Source organism: Triticum urartu, chromosome 6A (assembly GCF_056163025.1).
Source record: "Triticum urartu cultivar PI428250 chromosome 6A, HENAU_Tu73, whole genome shotgun sequence".
In the NCBI taxonomy this organism is placed as follows: Eukaryota; Viridiplantae; Streptophyta; class Magnoliopsida; order Poales; family Poaceae; genus Triticum; species Triticum urartu.
This window is the reverse complement of record NC_141878.1, coordinates 380,052,035-380,070,559: the sequence shown is the minus strand read 5'-3', so window position 1 is coordinate 380,070,559 and position 18,525 is coordinate 380,052,035. Positions and strand designations below refer to the sequence as shown.

Genomic DNA, 18,525 nt, shown 5'->3' with positions numbered 1-18,525 from the left:
TGAAGTGCCCACAGAAGTTTGCTAGCTGTGTTGCCCTTGAACGAGTGAGTGGACCTGGTGCATTGATGCTATCAATTATTCTCTCAATTTGTACTTCATTTGCAACACGGGGATGTACATGACGAAGATTTTGCTCTTGCTGATCATTGTCATTGTTAGAGGGATTGTCTTCAGGCTGAGCATTGTCTTCAGGTTGATCAGTTGCGGAGATGACAAGTTCCTCTTCAGGTTGAGCTTCAGAAGGTATGATTTCTCCAGTTCCCATAAGTTTGATTGATTCACTGGATGGAACTTCATCTAGCACATTTGGCAGGTGCTCTCTTTGTGAGCCGTTAGTCTCATCGAACCGCACATCCACTGTTTCAACCACTTTATAATGAAAGAGATTGAAGACTCTGTAGGAGTGCGAATCCTTTCCATATCCAAGCATAAAACCCTCATGTGCTTTTGGTGCAAATTTTGAAGTGTGATGTGGATCCTTGATCCAGCACCTGGTGCCAAATACTCTGAAGTAACTGACATTTGGCTTCTTGCCAGTAAGGAGCTCATAGGATGTCTTGTTTAGAAGCTTGTGAAGATAAACGCGGTTGATGATATGGCATGCAGTGTCAATGGCTTCAGGCCAGAATTTTCTTGGAGTCTTGTATTCATCAAGCATCGTCCGAGCCATCTCAATAAGTGTTATGTTCTTGCGTTCAACGACGCCATTCTGCTGTGGCGTGTACGGAGCTGAGAATTCATGTGTGATGCCCAAAGTATCAAGATATGTATCTAGGCCAGTGTTCTTGAATTCAGTGCCATTGTCACTTCTGATGTGCTTTATCTTGGCGCCATAGTTGTTCATTGCTCGATTGGCGAAGCGTCTGAAGACATCCTGCACTTCAGTCTTGTAAAGGATTATATGCACCCAAGTATATCTTGAATAATCATCAACAATGACAAAGCCATAGAGACAAACAGTAGTAGTAAGAGTTGAGTAATGAGTGGGACCAAAGAGATCCATGTGTAGTAGTTCGAAGGGTTGAGTCGTTGTCATGATTGTCTTCGAGGGATGCTTGGCCCTCGTCATCTTTCCTGCTTCACAGGCACCGCATAAGTGATCCTTCTTGAACTTGACGCCCTCGATGCCTATGACATGCTTCTTCCTTGCAAGGGTGTGGAGGTTCCTCATGCCAGCATGCCCTAGCCTTCGATGCCAGAGCCAGCATTCAGAAGCTTTTGCTAGAAGACATACTGCAAGTTGTGGTCCTGCTGAGAAATCTACCACGTACAAATCATCTTTCCGATACCCTTCAAACACTAGAGACTTGTCAGATTCCATTAGTACAAGGCAACGATATTTTCCAAACATCACAATCATGTTTAAATCGCAAAGCATTGAGACAGACATTAAGTTGAAACCAAGGGATTCAACAAGCATGACTTTATCCATGTGTTGATCCCTTGAGATTGCAACTCTACCTAGACCCAATACCTTGCTTTTACCAGTGTCAGCAAATGTGATGTGACTTTTGTCAGATGGACGTAAAGTTGAGTCCATGAGAAGGCTTCGCTTGCCAGTCATGTGATTTGTACACCCACTATCAATAATCCATTCTGAAGCAGCTGGTGTCGTACCCTACAGTGCAGTTAGGGGGATAGGCTTCACGAAGAGAATTGTGAAGCAAAAACATTTGACGAACCAGTGGATTATTAAAGCTTAGATCGAGATTAGGACTGATAGGGCAAGTTGCAAGCGATTCAGGAACAAAGTACATAATAAGACCATTTGGGCATTTGATCTTGTGCCCTACAAGATGTTTAAGGTCCCCAGCAATAGTGTCTGACAATTTTGGTTTTCGGCTGGAGACCTTTCCCTGCAAAAGAGAGTTAAGCTTTCTTAGCCACCCACATCTTCAGGGGTGGCTTCGAAGCAATAAGTCTAAGTGCAGCATCTGAGAACTTTGGCTTTGGAGCCCTAGCAAAAAGTCTTGCAGGTGGACAATAGTACTCATAAGAATAAGCAGAATAGTTCTTGGTCTTATGAACATGGCGGTTTGATGGACCGCGCTCATATTCATAGGCCTGAGTATGGCTTCCCTGCAAAACATTTCTGTTAGTGTGACTCAGGTGGGTCCTCTGTCTGTATGAAGCCTTTGGACCGTATGAAGCCTGCGGTCTGGGGTTTGTCTTCTTCACTTGTGGTGTCATGATGACATTCACAGGGAGATTCTCCAAACACCTTTTCGGCACCAGATCTTCTTCATAGGCGGTCCATTCCTGCAGTTAGTACCAATATACCCGGCAAACACTTCACCATTCTGATTCTTAAACAGTTTATAGTTTGCATCAAAGGATTCATCAATAACAATGGGGTTAGCACAAGTGAAGCCAGATAGGGTGGATGGATCTGCTGAAGGTTCCTTTGCAGCAACCCATGTGGTTTTGGGGTACTGCTCAGGTTTCCAGCAAGAGCCATCAGCATTCATTTTCCTTTCGAACCCAACACCCTCTTTCCTAGGGTTTCGGTTCAGGATCTGCCTTTTGAGGACATCACATAGTGTCTGATGCCCTTTGAGACTTTTGTACATCCCTGTTTCAAGCAGTGTCTTCAACCTAGCATTCTCATCAGCAATAGCAGTGGTATCCTCAGCAGAGGGGTTAGTTACCACATCAACAGTTGAAGATATTGCAACAGTAGCAGCAATAGAACATTCAACAACAGAAGTAGCATTATCACGCTCAATGCATTTAAGACATGGTGGTTCAAATCCTTCCTGAGCTGAAATGATCTGTTCGGCGCGAAGTGACTCGTTTTCCTTTTGAAGATCTTCATGAGCCGCTCTCAATTTCTCAAGATCTTGCTTCCTTTGAAGATAATCATAGGGAAGCCTTTCATGAGTTGTTGAGAGCGTTTCATGATGACTTTCAAGTTCGTCATACTTAACGTGAAGATTTTTTATGTCTTCAATTAAGGACTGAGATCGAGTCATTTCAGCGTCTAACCGATCATCGCTTTTGTCTAACAGTTTTTGAATGTGTTCCATAGCTTTCTGTTGTTCAGTTGCAATTTTAGCAAGTGTTTTGTAGCTGGGTTTGGAACCACAATCAGAGTCATCGTCACTAGATGTTTGATAGTGAGTAGTGCGTGTGTTTACCTTGGCACCGCGTGCCATGAAGCAGTAGGAAGGAGCAGAGTAGTCCTTGTCATTTGCATCGGTGTCGGTGATGAAGTCATTGTCTTCAGTGTTGAAGATGGACTTGGCAACGTATGCTGTAGCCAGACTTGCAACGCTAGAATCGGACTCCTCCTCAGACTCCACCTCCGCCTCCTCAGAAGCGGACTCCTCCTCAGAGTCCATTTCCTTGAAAACAAACGCACGTGCCTTGCCAGATGAGCTCTTCTTGTGTGATGAAGACTTGGAGGAAGACTTGGAAGAAGATTTTGAGTATTTCTTCTTCTTCTTGTCGTCAGAGTCATACTCCTTGCTCTTCTTCTTCTTGTTCTCATTGTCCCACTGTGGACACTCAGAGATGTAGTGGCCAGGTTTCTTGCACTTGTGACATGTTCTCTTCTTGTAGTCATGAGCAGAAACTTCATCATTCCTTGAGCTTGATCGTGAAGACTTTCTGAGGCCTTTCTTCTTGGTGAATTTTTGGAACTTCTTCACAAGCATAGCAAGCTCCCTTCCAATGTCTTCGGGATCATCAGAACCGCTATCAGATTCTTCTTCAGATGAGGAGACAGCCTTTGCCTTCAAGGCACGAGTTCGCCCATAGTTGGGACCATAGATGTATCTTTTCTCAGAAAGCTGAAATTCGTGTGTGTTGAGCCTCTCAAGTATGTCAGACGGATCGAGTGTCTTGAAATCAGGACGTTCTTGAATCATCAGGGCTAGGGTGTTAAACAAACTGTCAAGTGATCTCAGGAGTGTCTTGACGACTTCATGCTTGGTGATCTCAGTAGCGCCGAGGGCTTGAAGCTCATTTGTGATGTCAGTGAGTCAATCAAACATGAGCTGGACATTCTCATTGTCATTTCTCTTGAAGCGGTTGAAGAGGTTGCGAAGGACACTGATTCTCTGATCTCTCTGGGTTGAGACGCCTTCGTTGACCTTGGATAGCCAGTCCCAGACTAGCTTAGATGTTTCCAAAGCACTCACGCAGCCATACTGTCCTTTGGTCAGATGACCATAGATGATATTCTTGGCAGTAGAGTCCAGTTGAACGAACTTCTTGACATCAGCGGCAGTGACACCTTCTCCAGCCTTGGGAACGCCGTTCTTGACGACATACCATAGGTCGACATCAATGGCTTCAAGATGCATGCGCATCTTATTCTTCCATTAGGGATATTCAGTTCCATCAAAGACGGGGCACGCAGCGGAGACTTTAATTATCCCTGTAGTCGACATAGCTAAAACTCCAGGTGGTTAAACCGAATCACACAGAACAAGGGAGTACCTTGCTCTGATACCAATTGAGAGTGCTAGTGATCGACTAGAGGGGGGGTGAATAGGCGATTTTTATGGAAGTCTTCAAAACATGTAAGTTTCGAAGACAAACGATAGAAATAAACCTATTACCATGCAGCGAAAGGTAGACTACACTAGGCAAACCATAGTCACGTATTCAATGAAGTGAAAGCACAATGACTAATAGCAGCTAGGCAGTAAGGATCAGGTAGGAAGATATTGAGAAGCCAATCAGTACACGTAATCACTTAGTGAAGTCGAATGGTGATGCTGTCGTACAATGACTTCACAAGAACCAACAGTAAGTAAAGGGAAGGGAAGGATGAAACCAGTGACTCGTTGAAGACAATGATTTGTTGGACCAGTTCCAGTTGCTGTGACAACTGTACGTCTGGTTAGGGAGGCTGAGATTCAACTCAGAAGACCTCATCTTCACCTTATTCCCCTTGAGCTGAGGACACCCAGTCCTCGCCCAATCACTCTGGTAAGTCTTCAAGGTAGACTTCCAAACCTTCACAGACTTCGTTCACCGGCGATCCACAATGACTCTTGGATGCTCAGAACGTGACGCCTAACCGGCTGGAGGATTCACAGTCCTCAAGTGTAATAAGTCTTCAGATCACACAGACAAGAAGACTTAAGTGATGCCTAACACTCTTTGGCTCTGGGTGGTTAGGGCTTTATCCTCTCAAGGAATTCTCTCTCAAAGGCTTCGAGGTGGGTTGCTCTCAAACGACAAAAGCCGTACTTTAACTCTGAGCAGCCAACCGTTTATGGTTGTAGGGGGTGGGCTATTTATAGCCACTAGGCAACCCGACCTGATTTGTCCGAAATGACCCTGGGTCACTAAGGAACTGACACGTGTTCCAACGGTCAGATTTCAAACACACATGGCAACTTTACTTGGGCTACAAGCAAAGCTGACTTGTCCAACTCCGAACAAGATTCGCTCTCATAGTCTTCACTCGAAGACATATGATTTTGGTTAAGCATCACTTCAGTCATTCTGACTGGTTCTCTTGGACCCCACTTAACAGTACGGTGGTTCCTATGACTCAACAAAGAAGAAAAAGAACTACGAAAGGTCTAAGTCTTCGCACTCCATAGTCTTCATGCGATGTCTTCTCTTGTCATAGTCTTCAATGTGAATGTCTTCACATACCACCTTTGACTTCAATGTCTTCATACATTTTTAGGGGTCATCTCTGGTAGGAAAACCGAATCAATGAGGAACTTCTACATGTGTTATCTTGCAATTCTCACAAACACATTAGTCCCTCAACTAGGTTTGTCGTCAATACTCCAAAACCAACTAGGAGTGGCACTAGATGCACTTACACTAAAAAACAAGGAAAAATAGAAACTGGCACTGGGCTCTAGGTTAATAGTTTAGTCCTAAAGATAATATAAAATAGCATATTAATGCATATAAAACATCCAAAACAGATAATATAATAGCATGGAACAATAAAAAATTATAGATACGTTGGAGATGTATCAGGTGGTAAGTACCCATTGCCCCGGAGAGCATTGATCTCCCCCTCTATGACGACGGAGGGCTTCCACAACCCCTTAGTGCTCGACTTCTGGCCCTCGGCGATGATTTTCTTGCCGCCCTTTGATGCGGCAGTGGAGGCACCCTCACCGGCCATCTCTTGGCGGGGAAGGGAGGAAGGATGAGTTGGGGATTTGGATTCGAGGATGCTTGGGCGCTAGAGCTTGAGGATGAGGGAGGCAGTGAGGGCATTGAGAACATTAAGCTGAAACACCCTCTCCTTTTCACCTCTTATAGCAAGTAAGAATGCCAATCACACGTCTCGCGTGGCAGTAATTTTGTGTTTTCCCCATGCATCGTGCGTTAAGCGCGCACAAGGATCGAGGGGTTTTGTTGGTAGTGTTGCTGAAAATCCGGCGCTTGATCTCCTTTTCCTGATTGATACATTGATGGCAGAGGCCTCGAGCCATGATTTTATGCCATGTTGGCCTTTGAAATGACGGCACACAGCGGCAAAGCGTGGTGACACTTTAGGTCAGTCAAGGCTGACAGGGTTGGACCTGACCATAGTTCTTGTCCTGACCTGAGAACGCTTCGCCACTTAAGCGGCTCGCCTAGGGAGTTGGTCCCCGAATCCAAGACCGCTTTTGGGTGTTGCAAGAATCTTTTGTTTAAATATAGATGACGCTGGAATACCATGGATATCCAAGCTATGCGACTCCTCGACCCAAAATGAAATTGCTTCAGAAGGCTGCATGGGAGTTGAACCAGCTTGCAAGGTTGAAGACTGAAGATTGAGAGCAGCTCGGGGAGGGTCGAGGTGCGTCCACGGCCTGAAGACCGGCTCAAGGGCGACTGATGGAGTCCTAGATTAAGGGGTGCTCGGCCTGTTGGCTACCAGTCTCTTGGATGGGCCGATGGCCCTCCTAAGCCCATCACCGATTAGCCTAATTCATCTACATCAGGAAGGAAAGATCCAAAGACTTGGGCGTCAAAAAAAGATCCAAAGACTAGGCGCAGACTCCACGGCATAGAGACAGGCTCTGGCACGTTTGACCCTAGATACAACTGACCTATTTGTAAGCCTAGACACCCCAGTACCTATATAAACCGAGGTGCCAGGACCGTAGAGGACATATTCATTCGTACACAATCTCGCAGTAGTTCACATGTATTCTAAATCCCATCTACAATTAATACAACAAAAGCAAGACGTAGGATTTTGCATCTTTGAGAGGGCTTGAACCTAGGACACCGATGTCCCCTCGTATCCTTTTTCCATCCAACAAGACTATCAGACTGGGACCCCCTACCCATAGTCTGCCAGATTTAGCTCCGTCACTAACTATTACCTATCTTGACGTCCTCATGTTTTGAATTTTTGATTTGTAAGTTCCAAGGGGACCTCAAACATAACTTTTTCTTCAATTTTTTCTCTAAAGAAAACTTTTCTTCAATGAGACGGGTCGTCAATGGGCTGAACTCTGCTTGTGAACATACGCTCAAACGGTAAGCTGACGCACCACCTTTCACCCTCTCTTAACACTTTGTGAGAATCTCTACGCCGTTGACGGTAACCAGCACCGTATGCTCGAACTGCGCGTTGAGGCTGCCATCCACCGTGATGGCGGTCCAGCCGTCGTCCCACACCTCGCACCGTGTGCTCCCCATGGACAGGGTAGGCTCTGCAGGATGAACCATCACAAACCAAACCGCCAGTTAGTCACATACTCACAGTCCTACGTTACTTACATCTATCACAAAAAGCAAACGTAGATCATCAGATCTTCTGACATATCTCAATTACAGCTACACCACCCATGTCGTCTGACAGAGTCATGTTTCATCCTAAGAGTTTGCTGACTGATGGGAAGAAGGGATCAACCAGACAGAAGCTTTGCATTTGGGCTATTTTGCAGCAGAGACAAGTCTGCACATATTGTTATCTTGAAGAAGAAGAAGAAGGCCATGGAAGCGGCTTACCGATTGTGAATGTCTGGCCTGCGACCATGAATCCTGGCTCATAATCATCTGTACGAAATGTGTGTTTAGTTGCTGTTTATGAGGACCAGAGCATTGCCAAAAATTGCTCATGTGGCTATCTAGCATTTAGTCCATGATCACGGTCAGTGAAAACAGCTAAGGTTACTTACAGGTGTGCCATATGATGGGTTCTGAATGGAAGATCGTCCCAACTCCGTGCCCGATGAAGGGATCGACGCTGTAGCCGTACTTGTTCACATGTTCGCTGAAATCCATTGGAAGTACAAAAATGATCACCAACAATAACACAACAATTACATGCATTGATAATTAAACTGTTTAGATTCTCAAGTGATAAACAGTGTCGAGACATTTTCTGAGGATGCATATGTTTTAAGACAAGTAATATCATCATTAACTGATAAACTGCATCAAGGCTTATTCTGAGGATGCATATGTTTAAGAAACGGAAATCCTCGTGAAGCCATTCGAGAAGATAATCTTTGTTAGTGAAAAAACAATAGATGTTGATAATTTGGCTTTCTTCTCATCTGTTTCAGACCCTATGAAAAACGATGTGCTAGCATCTGGTAATATTATATTTGTAAGTCAAATTTAAACAAAAAGCAACTGATTGGTATGGAAATTACCAAAAGCATCATAAAATTCATACTATTGTCCAAAATCTGAGAGAACAACACCTTATTCTCTCTCCAATTGCCTTAAAGCTAATACCATGTTTGCAGGCTGATATGCCCCTCAGCATGCACTCTTCAGTGACCTATTACATCAGACAAGTTCTTCAGGTACTGTCTGAAACTTATGGTTGGAACTTGGAAGTAATCAGTAGAAACCAGACCTTTACAAGCTGCTTAGTAGGTTCATCGACCTCCCCACACAGATATGTTCTTGAGGTGTCACCATGATATCCCTAGAGCAACACAGTATGTCACACTACACCTCAAAATGTGCTTAATTTATCATACAAATACAATAGGGCCTACTACATTTAAGTAGACAGTAACATCAATGTTGATGATATCCCCATCCTACAAAGTCAGCAGGAAACAACCATCATTTCTTTTCAGGACAAAGAGGTTGCTAGCAATTGGAGAATCAGATAAAAAAGATAGGATCATGTTTCGACCCGTAGTACGTGTGAGTCAGGAATTCCATGGCAGATGCACTCATTCACTGACATGCAGACGCTCTTCGGGAACCCGCCGTATCCAAGGGGAGAAGGGTAGGCACCAGCATCAATGATCATCTGATGAACTGCCCTGTCGATTTCATCTGTCGTCACGGAGGGCTGATGGGAACACAGAGATTTTATAATTTGAAATTAGTGGATATGAACAATCCATTGCAGAATACAGAAGAAAACTAACAAACTATATGATGAAATATTAGAGTGTTCGCCACAAGAAGATGTGGCTTCTTTGTAATGCAGCATTACCTTCACCATTGTTCCTGCATACTGAAGAACTCGGGCAGCAAGCTCGCATGCGGCTCTCATATGAATGATGCTCTCACGGTCATGCATTTGCCGATCAGGATTTACATCTGGGAGACGGTCGGTACCATCGTAAGGCGGTCGGCGGATGTGGTCGGGCACCGAGAGGCGTGGACTGACCGTGCCGCGCCTTAGTGGTTCCCTTCCCTTTACTTGTTCAGAGCCATGGGTCTCTGCAACCCTTCAGTTTCAACAGCTACCAAGTGTTCATGATTCATGGCACCAATAAAATGGAAAGAAAAATTTCTGCAAAAAAATAAAATACAAACATCATGGTTCATGGCACCAAGGAAGCATTGGATTGGATTTTACCTGCAGATCGCCGTTCTGTTGGCTTCCCCCCAATTGCAAGATTCTCGTGTTGCTACCGCATGGAAATGCTTCTGGATAATAGCCTTGCCTGGGAAGATTCTTGTGATCAGATTAGGGGTCGGCGGGAAGTATGAGATTCCCAGCGAGAGCACTCACGAACCTGAACGGCGGCAGGGGGAGGAGGGGAACAACGGCAGAGGTGGTGACACGAGGAGCTTCATCGCCGGTTGCCGTCGCCGCAAAGTACACAGGCGGAGTTGGCCAATCGCACTGGCTGGTGGGAGATAAGGCGAGTACACGTGGAGGGGGCGTACTGGCTGGTTGACTCGCCTTGAAATCTCGCTCTCACACCGCCCACAGACCGCAGTGGACATGGAGCGGGAGACGCCGGAGGCCGCGCCACCGCCGACCTTTCTCCGCGGGGAGGAGGCGTCGTCGGGGTCATCGTCGGCGCGCGCGCGGTTCGAGCGCCTGATCCGGCGGGTGCAGGCGGAGGTGTGCGCGGCGCTCGAGGCAGTCGAGGAGGGCAGCGGCGGCGGTGGCGTGGTGTTTCGGGAGGACGCGTGGACGCGCCCGGGCGGGGGCGGCGGTATCAGCCGCGTGCTGCAGGGCGGCCGCGTGTTCGAGAAGGCCGCCGTGAACGTGTCCGTCGTCTACGGAGTCATGCCCCCAGACGCGTACCGCGCGGCGAGGCCCGACGCGGCGGCGGACGCGGAGAAGGCCGGGCCCGTGCCCTTCTTCGCTGCCGGCGTTAGCTCGGTGAGTCTCTGAGAGGCGCCTCCCACCGGTGCTGCCCAAGTTCCCATGTCTCAGCAATCTGTTTGCGTCACCACCATTTCTGTGTAGGAATAGCTACTCCCTACCAATTTTCTTATGTAATAATGTGCAATTGCTTCCACGGACTTACATGATTCTTGTTTTGGCGTCCGGTCTCCAGGTTATCCACCCAAACAATCCCTTCGCGCCAACATTGCATTTCAACTACAGATATTTCGAGACAGAGGCACCGCAAGGTACTACTAGTGCTGCCAAGTGAAATAAGTGGATTTTTGTATTCATAGAATTCAAGTCAAATTCAGATATTACTGCTGCAGATGCTCCTGGAGCACCCAGGCAGTGGCGGTTTGGAGGTGGTACTGACTTGACACCATCGTACATCATCGAAGAGGATATCAAACATTTTCATTCTGTATGACATCTTGCTTCTACTATTATCTTGGCTAAAATCGTATGATCCAAAGCCATTTGACATTTCTCTGTTGCTGTTTACTTTGTTTGTTGGATAACCTTTTTAGGTTTTGTTGTACACTTTGAGGTTCAAAAACAAGCATGCGATAAGTTTGATCCAACCTTCTACCCAAGATTCAAAAAATGGTGCGATGAATATTTCCGTATCAAGGTTAGTTTGATGATCGTATGTTCGTTTAGTAAATCTTTTGGGTGATTAGTCTGTACAATGTCTCCGAATTAGGTGACATGATCCAGACATCTGAAAAGTGCTATTAGAGATCAGGCTTGCTAGTCTTCTGAATATCCCGCAATGTGTAGTTTGTCCTGCACTGTCTCTGTTTTTTCCAGAGATATTCATGGAGATGATTACTTGTCTGTAACTGCAGCATCGTGGTGAACGCCGTGGGGTGGGCGGAATATTCTTTGATGATCTCAGTGACCATGATCAAGAAACTCTTCTTGACTTCTCGACAGGTATCAATAGATAGAACTCTGAATTTGGGTCCTTTTCTACCATCGTCTGAAATGCTAAGGCGCCTGTCTTCCTTCCCTGCAGAGTGTGCGGCCTCTGTAATTCCTGCATACATCCCCATCATAGAACGTGGGAAAGATACCCCATTTACAGAAGACCACAGGGCATGGCAGCAGCTACGGAGAGGTCGCTATGTGGAATTCAACCTCGTAAGTGCTTCGACATGGCCATGATCATCATGCTTGTTAGTGTTAGCTTTACTCTGGTTCTTAATTTTTTGCTCCTTGCGAAGGTCTACGATCGTGGCACCACATTTGGCCTCAAAACTGGAGGAAGGATTGAGAGTATCCTTGTTTCCCTCCCTCTGACCGCACGGTGGGAGTATGATCATGTAAGTTACGATGCTCTGTTACTGTTATATAACTCTGATAAACACATACTACATTTTGATCCCCGCAAAAAAAACACAAACTTTTTGAGTTTGTACTGTTTAAAGGCGCTGCAATATTTAAAATCTTCAAATCATTCTGAAAATAAAAGTTTTTCAGTTTTAAATAGTTTGGAAAGATTCATTTGACACATTAATTGATAGACTCGGGGCTGTTTGGATTGTGACTATGTTTGCCTTATATTGCCACATTACTTTTTGCCACACTTGCCTAACTTGAGTTGCTTAAATTATTAGCCACACTTTGGCTTGCCTAAGGGAATCTTGCCACACTTTTTGTGTCTATAACATGTGGGGTTCACTGCTCATAAAAAAAAATTCTTGCCTTAGGTGTGGCTAGAACCAAACACGCACCTAACTTGGTCAAACTTGCTTAAGGTGAGATGTGGCAGAGTGTGGCAATATGTGGCTGGAAACTAAACAGCCCCGTGTGTTGTGATGCATCTTTTGATTGGGTCATGTCACTTTTGTTACAGCAGTGGCATTTTGTCAAGTTTACTCACGGCCATTTGTATGCAGAAACGGCAAGAAGGGACTGAAGAATGGAAACTTCTCGACGTGTGCATCAATCCAAAGGAATGGATCTGATTGGTTGGAACTGAAGTGCTTGCTCTCCAATTTTCCGCGGCTAACTTTATTTTGAAGTGTCTTCTGTGTGTAGATTTTGTGCATTTGCATGGTGCGGTTTCGTCCAGTGAGCTTATCAAGCTTGGAAATCTGCGTTTGGCTGTTTGCTTAATCTTCGTATAAGGAAAAAAAATACATGGTCTTGTTCCTTCCAATAAAAACCTCCGTTCAAGTGAGATCTCTACTGCTGCAACCTAGCAGATCATGACAAAGAGTTTTTTATCTAAAAAGAGGGAAAAGTCCACCAGCCTCTGCCATAATTGATGCACTCAACCTTCTATTATTGCAAAGTTTTAAGATCCAAACACGGGAGGCTCGACCAAGATTTTTCCCGTGGTACGAATAGTTGTCGATGTCCTACTTGATGCTGACCAAGGCTTCGAATCACGGAGATCACGTGTTGCAAGGTCCACGTAGGGTCCATGAAGAAGAAGCCACCTATCCACAATGGCTTCTAACCACAAAGGTCTAGCCTTACTCAAAGTAGATCTCTAGTCTCGTACAAACTTCTTGGATCATTCACATATTAAAGGGCTTTCGAGCACACCTAGCTTGTCTAGGACACACACCATCCACAAGTAATAAGAATGAGACCCCTTGATTGTAAATCTCTTGCTATTATGGTTCAAAAGATAATCTCCTCCACACTCAAAAACTCTCACAAGATGGAGCTCTTGATTTGAGAGGTTGGAGTGGTAAGGCCGGGGGGGGGGGGGGGGGATTTGCCTGAAACTTAGCACATGATATATATGTATGGGAAACAAAAAAATTCCTACGCTCACCAAGATCAATGTAGGAGATGCACATCTATGAGAGGAGAGATTGGATCTACATACCCTTGTAGATCACTAAGCGGAAGCGTTAACAAACGCGGTTGATGTAGTCGAACGTCTTCGCGATCCAATCACGATCCGTCCACGAACTCCCGATCAAGTGTCGAACGGACGCACCTCCGAGTTTAGCACACGTGCGGCTCGGCGGCGTCCTCTCCTTCTTGATCCAGCAAGCGAGAGAGGGGGGTATGATGTGGAGCATCCTTCCATCATCCCATGGACTCTACAACAATACATCAAGCACCACATGGACCCATGACAAGAGCTAGAGCACGCGCAATGGAAACCAAGGTGAACTCCTTCCTAATTGACATGCATATGGACACGAGTGAAACTTGGTCGCTACCTCACCAAAATGCATTATGTATCATTAGGTACGAAGAGGAACACTCCCAAGCAGCTAAGGAGCATCACCAAGGAGTAGGAGAAACACCCCAAGACCTTGAGGAAAAGGAGTCCCAAAGGAGCAGGACAGGAAGTACCAGGCGACCTCGTGCGCACGGGCCCCCGAGACCCCGTGCCCACAGGCTACACGGGGAGCTACCGCTGTAGGACCCCGTGCGCACAGGCCCTACAGGATGGCCGGCTGATGATGGCTGTTGGGCCTCCTCTTCATCCACTTCGCCCCCATGCCTATATATTCCGTACCTAGGGTCATGTTTAGGGTAAGAAAAGATACATGTGAGATATTTGAGAGCTTTGCTCCTTCTACCTCTCCATTGGAGATCAAGTCCTCTTAGGAGAGGATCCAATTGTGGATTTCAAGACCTCCTCTTGGAGAAGACTACCATCATCAAGACCTCATCTCTTAGGAGTGGGAAGAACTTTACCTAGTGCTTGTTTCCTTTGATTGTTCTTGTAATCTTGTGGATCTATGTGTTTGCTATCCTAGTGGATGTGTGATTGGGTTTTGTTGGAGTGAATTCCTCTTTGTGTTCTTGGTGTTCATCCCTTTTCCCCCTCCAAGTGTGAAAAGATCCATCTTAGGGTTTCACCCTACAACATCTTGGTATCATGAGCAAGGTTGATTCACATCTTGGAGTCCCTACCCCCATTTGCTAGCTTGATTTTGTTGTTTTTCGTCCTAATTTGAAAATCCCCACCAAAAAGAGCCCCAAAAATTTTCTTGCAATTTGTTAGATGTTGTGAGATTTGGTTGATTTGATCCACGAATTTGGTGTTTGACAAGTGGATCTACCGCTTACCACCTTTTCCCACCCACCCATCCATCATTTTTGGCCGGAAATTTAAAAATCCCCACAGATCTGAAGGTGTTCTTGCGCTCCCAGAACACCCCGTGCACACGGGCCATCGAGACCCTGTGCACACGGACATCACTTACCCCGTGCGCACGGACCATACAGAGCAGTTCGGCCACCACCATTTTGCCTTTCCACGACCACTTTTGACATTCCGCAATATTTCTCATGAGTGTTTGAGCTTTGGAGTTGCGGTTCTCTCGTGTCCGAAGGTGTTTCAGCTATTTAGGTGTGATTTGTCTTCATCATCACCTCCACTCATCATCGGCTTGGACTCCACTTCGACATCGAACACCTCATCTTCATACCAACCGTAAGCAAGGACGGTAACCTCGACGACACCTTTGTAGTACCCTTGCCATTACCTTGATAACCTCGAGCCTCTTTTGCGTAGCTTACCCTTCGAGACTAGCAGGTTGAGAATTTTCGGGCCATGCTTGTAGTGCAACTTTAGTGTTACGTCTCTCTCGTGCATATACTGCTTGTCATCTCGCATTGTGGCTCACATATCAAGCATTGTGGCATAGTAAAAAAAGCTTTTAAGCAAAAGAAAAGGAAGACAAGCAAGAGCTTGTAAGCAATAGCATTGAGCCACTTTGCCTAGTTCATCATCTCGATTCATACATACATAAGCATACTTGGGATAGTAGAGGACCCGTTTCTCTCTTAGGTTGGTGCATTAGCGTATCTAGCCCATTAGAGCAATAGAGCTAGTGTCTCTCTAGTATCCGTACAACAAGAGCATTTCCGTGGTTCCACCTCTTAGAGCTCATTCCTTGGTTGTGCGGATCCCATCTATCTTCCGTGTGCGTGTTCCCAGTGATATCCTTGGGTTTGATCTATTTGTCTTACTTGAGATTTGTGAATCTTCTCAACTTTTTCGATATCTTGACTAACTTTTTCTTAAATTATTTGTGCCACTTCCTAACCGAGATCCTCCATAAGCCTTTTTACTTGTAGGCATGAGAAACAAAACCCGGTACCAATTCTACTATTATAGCATCACATGGGATCGTACTTGTTATATCCACAATCTTCGGAAAAGGCAACTTTGGTTTTGTTCTCTCATTTTCCTACTCACCACCACTTCCACATGATGGATAGGCCTACTTCTTCGGCGAACCCGCTCTTCGAGGATCAAGATGACGAACGCGACTACGTCACCAAGAACCACTTCTTCATCGCACAACGAGCTCTACATAAAGAGAGTGAAGCTTTGGGTGATCGCATCGAGCAACTCGCCACCAACCTACAACAATCGGAAGCAAGACAACGAGACTATTTGGACGCCAAGCTCTCCAAACAAATGGATGAATTTCGCAACATGATCGTTAGCCACGTGTCTTTCTCAACCTCTTCACCAAGATGGCGTCACTCAAGTCGCCGCTCGTCGTCATATTCCTCTTTCGATGCGAGTCCTCCTTGACGCGACGACACTCAAGACCGCCAAGCGCAAGAAAATCTGTTCTGTGGCAATGGCCTACAAGACCGAGTGTGAGCACATGAGAGGGCGCGACGCCAAGAACGAGAAGCCATGGATCAAGAACAACTACCACCACATCATCCACGTCAAGCATCTCAAGATGGCGATGCAATCCAGAAAGAGCAACAAAGTCGTGAAGCTCAAGCTCAAGCGGCTCCAGATGCATTCCGAGAGTCCACTCAAGCCGTTGCACAACGCAACCGTCAAGTACGTGAACAAGAGGAAGCACTTCATCAAGAACGGCAAGAAGAAGCCGCCTGACGTGAAGAACAAAAAGAAAGGCGAAACCAAGCACATATGCCTCGACCTCCTCTACACCAAGAGCGCAACCACGACAAAGATCCTCCTCCACGTCAAGAGCGACACCAAGCGGATCGAGTGCCTGAAGACCCTCCTCCACGCCAAGAGCAACATCAACATCATCATTATGATGAAGAACTCCAATACGGCAAGCTCAAGTTCACCATGACCAAGTTATTCGGAAGCAACGATCATGAGGAGTATCTCTCATGGGCATTGAAAGTTGACAAGATATCCCGTCTTCACAACTATGACGAGGAAAAGAAGATCGACATGGCATCCCTCGAGTTTCAAGACTACGTCCTCATTTGGTGGGAGCAAGTGATCGAGCGATGCCGCGAGAAGGACGAGCCACCCACCACTTGGATACAAATGAAGGATGCCATGCGAGCTCGCTTCGTGCCTACATACTACACCCGAGATCTCTTCAAGAAGTTATGATACGTCTCCAACGTATCTATAATTTATGAAGTATTCATGCTAATATATTATCTTTCTTGGATGTTTTATAATCATTTTATATCATTTTTTGGGACTAACCTATTGACACAGTGCCAAGTGCCAGTTGATGTTTTTGGCTTGTTTTTTACATCGCGGGAAATCAATATCAAACGGAGTCCAAACACCGCAAAACTTTTTGGCGATTTTTTATGGACCAGAACACCCAGGATGGGCCAGAGCAGCACCTGGGGGGGTGCCCCGAGGGGGGCACAACCCACCAGGGTGCGCCTGGGGGCCTAGGCGTGCCCAGGTGGGTTGTGCCCACCTCGGTGGCCTCCGCACCCCCTCTTTACCCTATAAATTCACAAATATTCCGAAAACCCTCGGGGTTAACCTAGGTCAGAAGTTCCGTCACCGCAAGGCTCTGTAGCCACCGAAAACCAATCTAGACCCTTTCCAGCACCATGCCGGAGGGGGAAATCATTACCGGTGACCATCTTCACGATCCCGATGGCAACCATGATGAGGAGGGAGTAGTCCACCCTCAGGGATGAGGGAAGCTACTACCATGAGCCGACGGACCCTTCAAGGTGCTAGCACGCTACAATGACAACGCCTACAAGATCAACATCTCGCGTGACAAGTACAACATAAGCAACATCTTCAATGTCAAGGACTTGGCCAAGTACCATGGTGATGAAGATCACGATCCATGGACGGATCTCCCCCAAGGGGGAAGATGATGCGGAGCATCCTTCCATCATCCCCATGAACTCTACACCAACACATCAAGGACCACGTGGACCCATGACAAGAGCTAGAGCATGCGCAATGGAAACTAATTAGGTCATTTCCCGTCTTTGTGTTTTGGTAATGATGACAACTCTCCTTGTGGTCTAATCATGTGCTAAGTTCTTCAGGTTCTCTATGCTCATGTACGCATCGATTATACATTCTCTCTGGAAGGAAAAGATCAAAGACGGAGTTTTCTGCGTGTTTATTTCCTTGGTCATAAGAAACCCGTACTATCAAGAGGGAGAGTTTCGTCAGCACGACGGAGTGGTGACGATGTTGATGTTCTAACGACGCAGGGCTTCGCCTAAGCACCACTACAGTATTATCGAGGTGGACTATGGTGGAGGGGGGCACCGCACACGGCTAAAAGATCAACTTGATCAATTGTTGTGTCTATGGGGTGCCCCCTCCTCCGCATATAAAGGGGGGAGGAGGAGGGGGCCGGCCAAGAGGAGGAGGCGCGCCCAAGGGGGGGCAATCCTACTCCAAGTAGGTTTTGCCCCCTTTCCTATTCCAACTAGGAGAAGGGGGAAGGAGGAGGTGGAGAGAAGGAAGGAGAAGGGGGGCCGCGCCCCTCCCCTTTCCCAATTCGGATTGGGGCAAGGGGGGCCGCACGCCACCTCCTGCTGCCTCTCCTCTTCCACCACTTTGGGTCCATGAGGCCCAATAACCCGGGGTTCCGGTAACCCCCCGGTACTCCGGTATATATCCGATAACCCCCGAAACCATTCCTGTGTCCGAATATAGTCGTCCAATATATCAATATTCATGTCTCGACCATTTTGAGACTCCTCATCATGTCCGTGATCACATCCGGGACTCCAAACAACCTTCGGTACATCAAAACTCATAAACTCATAATATAACAGTCATCGAAATG

At 46.3% G+C, this 18,525-nt stretch overlaps 2 protein-coding genes across 6 annotated transcripts; one reads left to right on the top strand and one right to left on the bottom strand.

Annotated features, from left to right (window-relative positions):
• Window positions 1-7,098: 7,098 nt before the first annotated feature.
• Window positions 7,099-10,131, bottom strand: LOC125513364 (methionine aminopeptidase 1B, chloroplastic). Of its 4 annotated transcripts, none has more exons than XM_087528049.1 (10): window positions 9,918-9,972; window positions 9,758-9,845; window positions 9,389-9,691; window positions 9,080-9,241; window positions 8,940-8,981; window positions 8,792-8,863; window positions 8,634-8,713; window positions 8,103-8,197; window positions 7,933-7,980; window positions 7,099-7,634 (listed from the first exon to the last, which is right to left on the bottom strand). In XM_087528049.1, exons 3-10 carry the CDS (start codon window positions 9,473-9,475, stop codon window positions 7,489-7,491), a joined length of 732 nt encoding a protein of 243 aa, XP_087384175.1. In that variant the 5' UTR covers window positions 9,476-9,691; window positions 9,758-9,845; window positions 9,918-9,972; the 3' UTR covers window positions 7,099-7,488. The 4 variants fall into 4 exon arrangements, with proteins under 4 accessions (XP_087384175.1, XP_087384174.1, XP_048534419.2 ...); XM_048678462.2 differs by having other exon boundaries at window positions 7,114-7,634; window positions 9,389-9,626; window positions 9,918-10,131; XM_087528047.1 differs by having other exon boundaries at window positions 7,115-7,634; window positions 9,089-9,241; window positions 9,389-9,626; window positions 9,918-10,050.
• Window positions 9,911-12,710, top strand: LOC125513365 (oxygen-dependent coproporphyrinogen-III oxidase, chloroplastic). 2 transcript variants are annotated; one of them, XM_048678464.2, is made up of 8 exons: window positions 9,911-10,516; window positions 10,695-10,770; window positions 10,852-10,946; window positions 11,073-11,156; window positions 11,374-11,461; window positions 11,544-11,668; window positions 11,752-11,850; window positions 12,238-12,342. In XM_048678464.2, the coding sequence occupies exons 1-8, from the start codon at window positions 10,130-10,132 to the stop codon at window positions 12,325-12,327; spliced, it is 1,044 nt and encodes a 347-aa protein (XP_048534421.2). In that variant the 5' UTR covers window positions 9,911-10,129; the 3' UTR covers window positions 12,328-12,342. The 2 variants fall into 2 exon arrangements, with proteins under 2 accessions (XP_048534421.2, XP_048534422.2); XM_048678465.2 differs by lacking the exon at window positions 12,238-12,342 and adding an exon at window positions 12,427-12,710 and having other exon boundaries at window positions 9,917-10,516.
• Window positions 12,711-18,525: the final 5,815 nt, after the last annotated feature.